The sequence below is a fragment of the Penicillium hordei genome (assembly GCF_028827395.1).
Source record: "Penicillium hordei strain IBT 12815 chromosome Unknown utg000005l_segment0_segment0, whole genome shotgun sequence".
Lineage (NCBI taxonomy): Eukaryota > Fungi > Ascomycota > Eurotiomycetes > Eurotiales > Aspergillaceae > Penicillium > Penicillium hordei.
This window is the reverse complement of record NW_026623146.1, coordinates 388,045-400,592: the sequence shown is the minus strand read 5'-3', so window position 1 is coordinate 400,592 and position 12,548 is coordinate 388,045. Positions and strand designations below refer to the sequence as shown.

At 46.5% G+C, this 12,548-nt stretch overlaps 5 protein-coding genes across 5 annotated transcripts; 4 read left to right on the top strand and 1 right to left on the bottom strand.

Moving 5' to 3' along the window:
- Positions 1 to 512: 512 nt before the first annotated feature.
- Positions 513 to 896, top strand: N7537_009119 (ankyrin repeat protein; the record flags this gene model as incomplete). Its single annotated transcript, XM_056900173.1, has 1 exon — positions 513 to 896. One exon carries the CDS (start codon positions 513 to 515, stop codon positions 894 to 896), a length of 384 nt encoding a protein of 127 aa, XP_056748841.1.
- Positions 897 to 2,977: 2,081 nt separating this feature from the next.
- On the top strand, positions 2,978 to 3,482 carry N7537_009118 (uncharacterized protein; the record flags this gene model as incomplete). The annotated part of the gene is made up of 2 exons (XM_056900172.1): positions 2,978 to 3,241; positions 3,297 to 3,482. 2 exons carry the CDS (start codon positions 2,978 to 2,980, stop codon positions 3,480 to 3,482), a joined length of 450 nt encoding a protein of 149 aa, XP_056748840.1.
- A 1,491-nt stretch (positions 3,483 to 4,973) lies between these two features.
- On the top strand, positions 4,974 to 6,443 carry N7537_009117 (DUF4238 domain-containing protein; the record flags this gene model as incomplete). Its single annotated transcript, XM_056900171.1, has 1 exon — positions 4,974 to 6,443. The coding sequence occupies one exon, from the start codon at positions 4,974 to 4,976 to the stop codon at positions 6,441 to 6,443; it is 1,470 nt and encodes a 489-aa protein (XP_056748839.1).
- A 1,585-nt stretch (positions 6,444 to 8,028) lies between these two features.
- On the bottom strand, positions 8,029 to 9,431 carry N7537_009116 (uncharacterized protein; the record flags this gene model as incomplete). The annotated part of the gene is made up of 5 exons (XM_056900170.1): positions 8,029 to 8,111; positions 8,166 to 8,364; positions 8,421 to 8,580; positions 8,629 to 8,668; positions 8,717 to 9,431. The coding sequence occupies 5 exons, from the start codon at positions 9,429 to 9,431 to the stop codon at positions 8,029 to 8,031; spliced, it is 1,197 nt and encodes a 398-aa protein (XP_056748838.1).
- Positions 9,432 to 9,880: 449 nt separating this feature from the next.
- Positions 9,881 to 10,955, top strand: N7537_009115 (uncharacterized protein; the record flags this gene model as incomplete). The annotated part of the gene is made up of 5 exons (XM_056900169.1): positions 9,881 to 10,129; positions 10,174 to 10,246; positions 10,290 to 10,640; positions 10,697 to 10,834; positions 10,888 to 10,955. 5 exons carry the CDS (start codon positions 9,881 to 9,883, stop codon positions 10,953 to 10,955), a joined length of 879 nt encoding a protein of 292 aa, XP_056748837.1.
- Between the last annotated feature and the right edge of the window lie 1,593 nt (positions 10,956 to 12,548).

The following is a 12,548-nucleotide window of genomic DNA, read 5'->3' as shown; positions in this document are numbered from 1 at the left end:
ATCTTCCCAGATAGAAGTGCGCAGCCATTAATAGTAGGTGGCCGTTTTCCTCAACATTATGCAGCTAGACATTTTCACTATCCAAAACGCACTTGCAGTCAGCAGTCAGTCACACTACATTGATTCTATTACGTTATCTAAGTATGTCTTATATCGAATGTTTCCTACTCCTTGGGGATAGATCAAAATTCCAAGGTTATGAATATGTGTCTATGAATAGACCTATGCTCGTGTCATACATATCATGTTTAAAGCATTCGCCAAAATGATCGTACCAGAGGACACAAATCCCAGGCTCTATAGCGATTACACAATGGGATGGGTTTGTGCTCTGCTAAAGTAGCAAACGGCGGCAACGGCCATGCGGGATCAACGACATGTCAGCCTCCCAAAGCCACCAAATGACCGTTGCACGTACACCCTAGGATCTATCGGCAGACACAATGTGGTTATAGCTGGTCTGACAAGAGGCGGGATCGGACTTTCCACAACCGCCAATGTCGCCGTGAAGGATGGTTGAAACCTTCTCGTTCCCGTCTGTCAAGTTTGATCTGATGGTCGGGGGTGATCCATCCAAGGCCAGACTCGGTGATGTAGTGGTCAGCGCCCCTCCTGTAGCTCCATCTCCCGCCGTGGTGCAATGGGACTCAGGTGACGGAGGGGCAAGTAGTCAGTTCAGGCAGACAGGTTCACTAGACAACCAACCCCTCTCCCCCCGAACCGCTTTGACATTACTCGAGACGGAACATGAAATGAACGGGTCAAAGATAGCAGAATACTTGGACAGACTAGGGAGGGAATGGCCCATGCTTGCGCCGAAGTATCTGCGCTCGGACCTACTTCTGGATGTCTTGTTCAGACCAGATCATGCCCATGTCAACCATCGCACTGGCTAAGAAAACCATGACGGAGATGAATATGACAACCCGGAAGAAGGATACAACTGTTTTCATTGTGATATGACCAAGGTCGTACGGCGGAAGGCTAGGGGGATGCGTGTGCATTATGGTCTTGTCGCATCTAGACACCAGGTAATGAATGATGCTGTCCTGCGAGAGGAGATCAACAAAAATCTTGAAGGTCATGTCCTTTGCGTCGACACGGAGGCAACAGGACTGATGAATGATTTCACGTGCACTTTCATCCGAGGCATTCGCGACTATGACCCGCATAGAGACAAGGCTTGGCAGGAACATGCTGCCGCAATAGGAGCGGCTTTTGCAAAGGAACTGCTGCAGTATGCACAATCAAGTGATATCAGTGGAGAGAGGCCAGTCAAGGAGATCTTGAACCACAGTTAGTATACCTCTAATCTTACCACTAATTACCGAATACTAGTTTTTGTCCACCGGGAGATGGCTAATCTGAAGTAGAGCGGCAAAGAGACCTAGCTGTTGCGAAGCACGGAGGCGTACCAAGAACGATTCACCGCGGGAATGATGTGGGATCTTAACTCGAGATCACGAGTCTATAATGGTATGCTCCGTAACGTTAGATTTATGCCGGTCGCATTTCTGATTAGTGGAAGATGAGTTTGAGGATCTCTTCTTACAAGAAAATCCTCAATTGACCTTAACGCCTGGTACGACGGGAATTATAGATGAAGTATGTTCAGGGATTAACGTGCCATGTCATACACGTCACTGACACGGCAAATCAGTGGCAAAGAGTCTGTTCAGAGCAAATCGAATCACCTATGAGTTCGTAAGTGATCTTTCATCTAGTAAGTCGCGACAGTAAATGCTGATTTGTCATTTAGAGAACTTCATGTGCCAGACGAAATCTTCTCTACTCGATTGGGTGTCGGAATGATGAAGCGAGGCTGACTCTGGCGGGGGGGGAGAAAAGTGGCCTGCATGCATGAGCGCCAAATGAGGAAGTGCGCAGCCCAAACCCCGCAGCGCCCTCAAACAAGTATAGAGGAAGGTACTTTGGGGCGTGAATCACTTAAAACAAGAAGGGATGGCTCCCCCAAAAATAAGAACACCCAAAAATAAGATCATATATTTAGAAAGGACATCTAAGGACCTATCATTAAAGCGGTGCGCAAGCAGCAACAGAGGTGAGTTACATATCTTCCCAAAGATGCCTTGTGGCGCGGAATATTTGAGCCGGTGTATGCGGCTCATGAAAGGAGGCGGCTAGATGCAGATATTGTCATCCAATGACAATGGAAGTTAGGTCCAGTCAACGTCCACGTAACTGGTTGGAAGCGGGTAGATGAAGACATAGGGAGAGTGTATTCAAGAATCCCCTATTAATTAGTTCAGCATCATCATAACGCCCTTATCTACTATTCTGTGCCGTCCAATAAACTACTCTACAGCCGTATGGGGTAGGCTGCCGCAAGTGTGTCATTACATCTTCAAGTATGTCCGTGTTTGCTTACGGTCTGCCACTATCACTCCTATTGAACACCAATGCTGTCGCAGATAAACTGCGCAGCTGGACATTGAATCTGCCTTGAGGCTAACCCTAGCCGATGGTACTCGCCTGATTTTGGAACACCGAAGGGGGCTGTGATCCCATCCCAACATTGAGATAAATCCCTCGGCGAATAAAGATGTAATGGAAAACCAAATTTGGAACAAATTGCAAGATTCCTTCATACATGAACTTTGTGTAAGATCTCGTTCTTTTTTGTCTGTCACTTCGTTTCCCCTCATATGATGAAAATTGAAAAGACCTCAACGAATCGATTAGCGCCGGTATCGCCGTTGCGCGTGGCTTGTATAGCTTGTCATCAGTTGTGAGCCATACATACCTTTGGCAGTGCTGTGCCAACAGATCCCTGTCACTGCGCCGCTCGAAAGTGAGGCAACCGCGGTTTGAAGCCAGGGGCGAAGGTCAACTACCTATATAATCCATTAGGTTGACTCGGGTTTAAATTCTGCAAGATCCCCAGTCAAATACTACGATAGAACAACTTCTATCCTATCTACCTTGCAATTTCTACACTACGGCAGTCAAGTTTAAGATGGACGACTCAAATTATTTTTCTCGGTTCCCAAGTTTCCAAACTGCGAACTCGGCTTTAGCAATTGCTGAGTTTGATCGCCTAGCATGTCAAATGAACTGGAGACAAGGTTCGAAAAAATACAATAGAGAGCGTGCGAGATTTCTTGCATCTCAATTTGATGCTCACTTCGGTACCGACGCGACAAAGCTAGAGAACTGGCAGGCACTTTGCGCCGAAGTGAAGACCCAGAGTCCAACCAAGAGTATTTCTCAGTGCCGAAAGGTGATTACTATATCTTCCATTTCCCCCTAGATATCACAATGCTAAATCCGAGAAGGCTCTTGCGAAGACTCATGTCAATCTAGTCGACTTGGTTGATTCCCGAAGAACCGGAAAGAATGTCAAGCATTTTCCTAGCCCTAAGGCATTGAGAGAGTACACTCTCAACACTAGGAAAATATTCCCAAAGTCTGCAGCAAAGAAAGATGGTTTTCTAAAGGCCTTGCTTCGAGTGATTTTCTAGTCAGTCACAATCCTATTGGGACAGATGGATGAGACGCGGAAAGACATGAATGTTCTATAGTTGAGAATGGGCGTCACACTTCGACAAACAATTTTCGTCGACTATGCACAATTGGTTACCCCGTGCGCTCTATCTGTGAAGAGGTTTTATAGTTGTTATCGGTTCTGACATATGTTTTTGAACACTTTTGTAGATATGCTCTGTGCTTGTGGTCAGGTCTGCTGATATCTGAATTAGATTGGTTATGATATACTAGGTATATATAATGCGTAGACGTAAGGGACACCCAGTATTATTAATAATAGAAATTTGTCGTGGCAGCATTAGATCGAGTGAACGAGGGGTTTAGTCCGTGTGGTAGTCCCCTACTCTATGGTTTAGAAATGAAGGCGATTGCAGATTAGTCTTGTCTGAATGCTATCCTGCTACGGTACTTGGCGTGGAAACTTGGTTAAAAGTGCTGGCTCAGTTTACAGGCCGAACAAGGCGCAATCATTAGACGAGAAATGCAAAGTCATTTTCCTCGTGCCCAGAAAGTGTGCGAAGCACTAACAGCCCGAAGCCATAGGAGGAAAATTACAAGTGAGTTGATATGTAGCTAAGATGATGATACATTTTAGGATAGAACTGCTAAGTGGGTGTGAAACAGCTTAAACGTGCCGATAGCCAAATGGCTTGATATACGTCCCATAAAACCAAACGGAAGGCAGGTGATCACCATATTATGAACATGCATTATACCTAGTGTATATATCTTTTTATCAGCTCTGGAATGAGCTAGAGGTCCGTGGATTTTATCCAGCACAGCCTTCGCGGCATCTAGATTTGCCCTCCCCGTCGAGATCAACGATATATTGTAGTGTTTATAGTAAAAGCTTTCTGGCATTGCAGCGTAGTTGTCATGAACAAATGATTGGCTCTGTGAAAATATTTACCATAGAGAGAGCTGGTTTCTTCCAAGGTTTCAGTATAACAATATGTTAGATTGGAGCTCGGAGGGGTAACCAAAGCGGCTGAGTGTGCCTTGGCCCTTGGCTGCCTCGAACGCTCGCACCTGCACCAATCATATCCTTATCCCCGTTTTGGTCCAATTCGTATGCCGATGCTGGAGATGAGCTATTATTCTTTTAGAAATGATGTGGATCGCCGAGTCCCATAACCGCCGGTTTTACTGGATGATTTACCAGCTCAGCAATTGCGTATCGGGAGCGGTAAGGATGCTAATTGGTCTATGCAGGGATATCCCATACAGCAGTGTCAGTTGGTCTGCGCGTTTTAATGGAATATGCGTTGGTGGCTGTCTATCTCAGACTTTACACTCCAATGAATACCCGCCGAGAATCAGAAGAGCGAACTTGAACAAGGAGAAAAACAGTTGCCTGGAGACTGGTCTGCGGGACAACGATCCCGCGCAGTACGCCTGCATATAAGATGGAATGGTATTCTCTTCGAAATTAACCAGATAAGGCAATAGAGAAATCGACACCCAAGATGGCGCCATCAAAGCAAAACCACCACTTCATTCCTCGATTTATCTTGAAGAATTTTGCACCGGAAGATCAACCCCCAGCAGGGCCGGCAAATAGGAGTCAAAAGAACAAAATGGAAAAGCGTTCTGACTTCCTGGCGAACAAGATTGATCTGGAAAGATCCATGTTGACCCAGCGACCAGTTTCGACCGAGTTTGCCCTCGTGAATATGTATCGAGACCCTGGTTTTGATGAGAATCCCTACCACCTCGAGAAGAAGTTTGCACTGCTCGAAGGTCAAGTGAGCGAGATTGTTCATCGCGCACGCAGCAGATTTTCTCAAAGCTTGACGCTCGAGCTCAACCGGATTGAACTTGATAGGCTACGAAAATTCTTGTTTCTGATGAAGTATCGAAATTCGGGCATGTTCGACCGGTATAACCATGACCACATTGATGAGTACCAGGCGGATGACCGGGAAAAGATTTTGAGTTATATGGAATCCAGTGGATTCCAAAAACCGCGTGACGTGTGGTTTGATAACTTACGTCGGTTCTTGGATGTTAATATGGACCCTGAAAGGAACTGGATGAATACTCTTAAAACTCAAATGTATCCGGACGACGCTATGATGATGGAACTGCATCTCATAGGGAGTTTTATCGCTTTCTGCGAGCCATCTACCTCGGAAGATGAATTTCTGCTGACTCAAAATGCATATTGCATCTTTGAAGGTCCATCGACAGAGGAAATACATCCGATTACCCGAAAGGTGGAGAGCAACTACACCGAGTACCACAATTTTGCCCCATTGTCCCCCAAGCTTATCATTGTCTTACGGAGTCATCTTCTTCCTTCACAAGGCCAGGACAGTGATGGACTTCGGAAATTACGGGAACAATTTGCTGTGCTTATTCAATCTCAACATCTCCATCCTGACAAAGCAGGATCGATTTTGCAAGATCTTCCCATTCATCCATGCCACACTATCTATGCTGCGCCAGATATAACCTCAGCAACCTCTTTGCGAGCCTCTTTCCGTGAGAACGATAGGTTCCAATTCCAGTGCTTCAAACTTCCATCGCGTCATATGACAATTATCAACAATCTTCTCCTAGAAGAAGCGTACCTCACCTCATCAATTGTCTATCATTCTCGAGAATCGTTGAAAGCAAACTTAGAGAACTATATGAAAGCGGATATATATGGCATGAAAGCTATCTTCGATCCCCAAGAGAAACGTCACGTATTCCTAACCACACTGGAGAAAATTTGTCGTGATCTTGGGAGCTCTGTCAGTTGCAGAAAGACTGTTATTGAACCTAGTTTCCCGCCTGATGAAGGTCGGATGCACATGTCATCCGTCGTTGCACTTGAAGTTGGAATCGGGCTATTGAAGATTTCGGGGATAGAAAGACTACTGCCTCGAGCTTATTTGCTTTTAAAGCCTGGTATGATAGCCGCCATGAGCATCCTATCCTTCCCAAATTGACACTATAATGGACAGAAGCAAACGAAAGGGCGTTCTGGAATGACGTCCACCAAGCCGGTCTTTTAATGCTTTTGAGGACTAAAGTCGATCGAGCTCTCAAAACTGCTCGTTTGACGGATAGGGAAAAATCAATTATTCGCCAAAGCCGGCAGGACTTCTTCATGACATTTCCTCCTGAGAGGTTATGGATATATTTCAAGATTTCACGGAACATGGACAAGTTCGACTCCCGAGACTTCACTAAAAGAATTGGAGTTCTTCAGCTTGCAGGAATAGAGGACGAGTTTGCCAAATGTGAGTCGTGATTTGTCAGACCAACTTTCATATCCAAGTATTGTACAAGATTTAGGCTAATACTGGGTTAGATATTGCGTCCTTCCCGGAGAAACGAATTGTGCTCATACAAACCATGTTTCACCAGGCTGCAACGTAGATTGAAGTGATCACGGCCAAAGCTTTGTTATGTTTCAATTCATTTGGTTTTGTTGATATCTTGCACTGCTAAGGACAAAGAGTGCAAAATGCACCGATTTAGAGTCAGGTTCAATTATAGGGCTAATATTAGCAAGGTTTGATTTTCACGCATGAACTTGGCGCGAGGTTGTGGGACCGGGTGAGGACGACAGAAAACTGGTGTACGAACAATGTATGGTATAGATGACCAATGTTGACAACTCTAACTAAAATGACAAAACCCGCTATTTCAACAATCTGTGCGGACCATGATGACTAACTGTAATATGCACTTTTGTATGGTATGCCTGGTACCCAATGTCACATGATTTTCCGTGGTATATTACCTGGTTTCTACCATGTATTCGGATTTGGTATTCTGACATTTCCACTAATATAATCCGTCACTTATTAGATAAGTTGTCCTCACTTTTATTTCTGTCTCGCTATAGGGGCTTAAATCTAACTAAAGAAAATCTTATAGGGGTCTAGGCGAATTAAGCCATATACAGTATGCCTAGCTTTCGACCTCTTTCAATGAATCGTCGTCTTAGCAGGATGCGAAGGTCACATTTTAAACACCGTTATCCGGGCCGCGGTGATCCCGGACTCGGTGTTAAGGAATTTCAGTAGATCAAAGGACCCCAAAGAGCTCATATGACGTATTGAAAATGGTTCAACGGCTCAAAGAACACAATATCAAAATTTCTTTTTCTCCTAAAGCTTTTAAACTCTCGTTTTTCATCTTGCCACGAACAATTTGGCGATGATTTGAAATACCCAAAGTCATGTTCCGGCTACTAGACACATCCCCAATTTAAAAAGCTCATTTACTGCTTGCCTGAGAAAAAGGTGGGCATTTTCTGGGAAGTCACTAGGGTCACATTCTCTCGTGAGGTCGAGCGATCGAAAACATGTGTTTTTCGTTGACATACAAAGTCCGCCTGAGGCGTTAAGGCGCCCTACGAGTAATCGATTTGGCCCCAACGCAGTTGTATTTTTATTCAGTATTGCAAGGTTAAGTTCATTATCATGAAGAATTGGTGGCCATACAAATATAAGTAGCCGTCCACAGTGGGTTATTACGCAGACAGTATTTGACTTCAAGACAATACTATATAGACATTAACACCTATTGGCCAATCTTTTCAATCCACTGGTCAACCGTCATGGGCTCAGGCTGGCCAGTGTAGGCGGCTTCACGAAAAGCATCCACTAGATATATGTTAGCCATTATATGCCAGATCAAGAGAAGCGAGGATTGCATACCGGATGTGCCAAACTGCTTCCAACCATCGATTGTCTGCAGGATGAAATCCTTATCAAATTCAACATCAGGAATCGTATTCCCCTTAGCCGCATCGTGGAGATATTGTAAGTCTGTCCCGATTCTCTCCCAGCCGACTTGGATGGCTTTGATGGCCGCTGACGTTCCTAGGATTAGCTCGCGGACTGCGTAGGTGTCTTCCTATAAGAACCAAGATGGATTAGATACAGCTAGTTAACCAGAAGGGGTAGATGTACCATGACCTGCTGAGCATCAGTGGCAACTCTGCGCGCAGCTAGGACCTTCTTGTCATCTGTTTTGATTTCGTTCTCGATTGTTTGGATCACGTTTTTTATTGCGGATGCGCGGGGACCGTATGCTGAGGTTGGGGTTGCAGGGAGGACGCCAAACAGTGGGCTGATCGGTTAGTTAGTTTTATATAATACAGGGGGTGATGCTATTTACCACCGCGCGTATGAGGCTCCCTCTCCAGACGCAATCACGTCTGTAGATAACATTAGCTTGGCATTTAAAGTTGAATTCGCCGACATACCGTAGTGATACTCTACGCGCTGATCTGAGGAGGTCTTCTGAAGACCATTGATGATTGAGAGATTTCTGACCTCCACCGGGTCCAAGCGTCTTTTGATATCCTCCAGAGTGGAATTCAACGACGCCCACATACTGTAGATGCTGCTGTTGAACTCGTCCACGGCTAAGATGAGAGCCTTGCCGCTGGCAACAAGCTCGGCCGTTCTTGTCAGGAGGTCTTCGGTGAATTCGACAATCGCTTCTGCTGCCTCTTTCATCTTTCCGGTGTCGGGGGGACTCTTCTTTTTGGCGGTGTTGTAGTCATTTAGCGACTGCATGATAGCGGCGTAGTAGGAAGATTCTACCGTGCCTCCCGCTATCTTCGTGAAGTTGTATATTTTACCAGAGAGATCGACGAGACTTTTCCACGTTGTGTCGCGGAAGGCAGTGCTATCGGCATTGGCTTGTCCGTAGGCCTTCACCAGCTCGTCCACTTGACTGGCAATGTCTGGGATGATGGACAGGTCGATGTTAAGTTCTCTGGCGTAGTCATCACGGGTGGTGGAAAGAAAGATGTTCCCGAAGGCATAGACCGAGGTGTTTTGAACCGGGGGACTGGAAAGGGTCAAGACCTCCTTCTCGACAGGCTTACCGTTCCAATTGCCCTGGATGAGCTGGGTGAAGCCGGGGTCGGGAGACCAAAAGGCCTTAGAATGAGGGTCGCTATTTGGGAGCATGTTGAGATGGGTTGAGATGTGTTGAGAGGAGATGAGATGGTTTCTGATAGAGGGATAAAGAAGATAGTTCAGTGTTGGGAGGGAGGTAATGTTGTCTGTTATTTATAGAGCTGGTGTTCTCAATAATCTCAGAGTCGTTGAGAAAGACAGGAGAGACTGCGTGAACCAGAGCTTTATTCCACGACCTTCCATGAGACAGACGAGGGGCTCAGCCAGCCACTGCCTCTCCCCCTCACCTTCAGCGCAAATGTTTTGTGATCGACATTCTCGAGCTAATAATGGGCCAGATAATCTCATGCACCGTACTTCTGCTGAAGGCACCTTCTGCACGAACAGGCACGCCGAAAAGACCAGCGTAGAGTGTTTCTAAAAACCCCCTGGATACGGGGTAGAATTCCCTCGTGCATCTCACCTCTCATTTATCTCATCAACTCCATCAACTCCCAAAAATGACTACAGTCGACCAGCGGTTTCTCTCTGTTCGTGACCTCCTCCAGGACGGCCGTATCTGTCTGGACGGGCCGCTCATTTCTGATGCCACCAAGTTTGCCGTCGAGTGTCTTAACCTGCCTCAGTCGGTGGACACCATCTGTGAGCGGGCTGGCATCACCCGGGATGTCTACAATCACTATGCCGATATCTTGAACAATCTCTTCAAGGGCTTCAATACCATGTTTGAGATTGCCGATGACTTTGGCGTGAGTTTCCTTCCTGTCAAGATACGACTTATACTGATAAACAGGCGATTATCAAAACGGTCGATGCTGCCTGCAAAAAAACGCTAGAGTTTGCAGCCAAAGCCCAGTCGGATTTTCGTATGTATCATCCATCCATCAATCACAGACACTAACTATGCAGCCTCTCTCTTCGACCTCTTCCGCCAGCTTCGCGACAAACCAACCCCCGAAGTGAAGGAGAAGCTGAACAAGCTCACCATGGAGTTGATCGTCTCCGCCAACACGGCCAGTCGGACCTCTGGATCAATCTCCCTCGCAGGGGTCATCAACGCCTGGAACGACAATCGGGAGTATCTTCGCGGCATGTACGCCGATCTCGTCAAGAGAATGCAGGATCCCAGTTTGCAGGAAATCCTGGAGAAACTGCTCAACATCCACGGCGGCATTGTCGGGCTGGACAATCTCAAGAAGTGGATTGAAAGCCTCGACGAGCACACCGGCAAGGCGGTCAAGGATCTGGAATATTTCCGAGGTCAGTCTCCCCCCCCCCTTCTCTGTCTTTAGCCAGCTTGATCTAACATCTCGAAGGCTCTTGGGAGGCGATTGACACAGACGCGACAACTCTGCAAGAGTTCCTGTACGACCCGCACAGTCCCAAGGTTGAGGTATTCCTGAGAGTTGAGCTGGCGCATCTCCTGTTGGGGTGGAAAGACGTCACAGACGAGAGTGAGTGCTGATATGCATTATAGCTGATGGATTCACGGACTGACGATATCCAGTCAACAAACTGATAGAGGAACATTTGCAGTCGGCTGTCGAAGCGATTGACCATGCCCCACATCGGTGATCAGCTCATCTCAGCTCAACTGACTGGTTTGGACTGCAGCATGCAGTTAGTGATAGGTAGTAAGAGAAGCACAGTTTGAGTAATGGAAATTGGCTTCATCGTCATGCATATGGATATGTTCTCTCTGCCCCAAAGGATGCAATATAAGCCGTAGAATAGAAAGGGACCATCTAGACTGTCGATATTCTACCCCTCTAGCCAAGCCTGCATCTGCTGTGATGGTTGTGCAGTAGCGTAGCACACGAATGTTGCTCGGCTCGGCTCGGCTCGCTCCTGGGCAAATTAATGTGATGTGACGGAATGCGGGTGAGGAAATAATAGACTCAGCCAGCCACATCTTGCCGATCTTGGAAGTATATCCGGCTAAAAACTAGTCCATCTCATGATCTCATGTGTAGCCCACCTCAATCCTGATGAGATCTGATAGCTCGGATCAAAGGGATAACGTTAGTCCGACTAACGAACCCCCGGCCAGCGTGTTCGCTCATATAGACATCTAAGTACTCAGCAAGTACTTAAGCCCTCGTGTACTCTAGGCTACGTTAGATAAAGTCATCAATCGTTCGTTTAATTGGGTCTCCTACATATAGGCCTCGTGCAGTCGGATAATCGACTCCTCCGGTTTCCCCGAACCCATTTCAAACCCAGCCAACGCATGGACCTATCACAGTCTCGTATTCGGGGGAGGCCTAGTAGCCACCTTTGTGGAGATCATCCTGGTGGATCACGGCCAAGTCCCGAGGGCCACCGTTCGGGAGCAGAATTCTTATTCTTGACGACGGACGATAGAGCAGCGAGCAGAGGTAGTTGGGTAGCATGTAGGATTGTATCACAACACGCAAGGGGCCATGAATGGTGGCAGGGTGCAGAGAATAGTCTGTCGCTTGGGTACCAACCCTGTCTTACTGAGCACGACAGCACAGCGGAAAAGATAAGATGAGCGCCATACAGGTGTAACCTTTCAAATGCCGACTAACGGCATGTTCTGGATAAGCCCGAATACTAGACTGTTAGATTCCACCGGGTAGTAGACAAATCTTCCCATGATGATGGTTGCTTAGTCTGTAGATGGTGTCCTCGGTAAGAGATACTCATATTACATCCTAAGTGCAGAAGATCGGCGGTGTTCCCCGCGGTTATGCATGTGGGTTATACTATCATTGGTTATTATTCCCACCCCACTGACAGTCGTCAACAGGGAATAATATTTGATTCTGGCGGTATTGAATACGATTGTTGGAAGTTATGTATATTTTGGTAATATATTCCTTTGACTCTATGACACAATGCTATTTATTACTTATTATGTTTGCTTTTCCGGTTAGCAGTACATCATTACCACATTGGTACGAACCCATCGGTGCCATATGCAACTAACTATCCCCATCCCAGCTAATCGTTTAATGCCTCTTCAGCTCTTCGGCTAGCCGGAAAAGGTAAATCTGCAGCATGCACGCTGTTCCGTAAACGACAAGATGAACATCGGCCATGGTACGGCGCGTCCCTCCCACTCCGCTGTGGGGACAGTTTGCGGCTGGCTGAATCTGCAGATGGTCTGGGACGTCTATTCTCCACATTACCAGCCAAGTATTT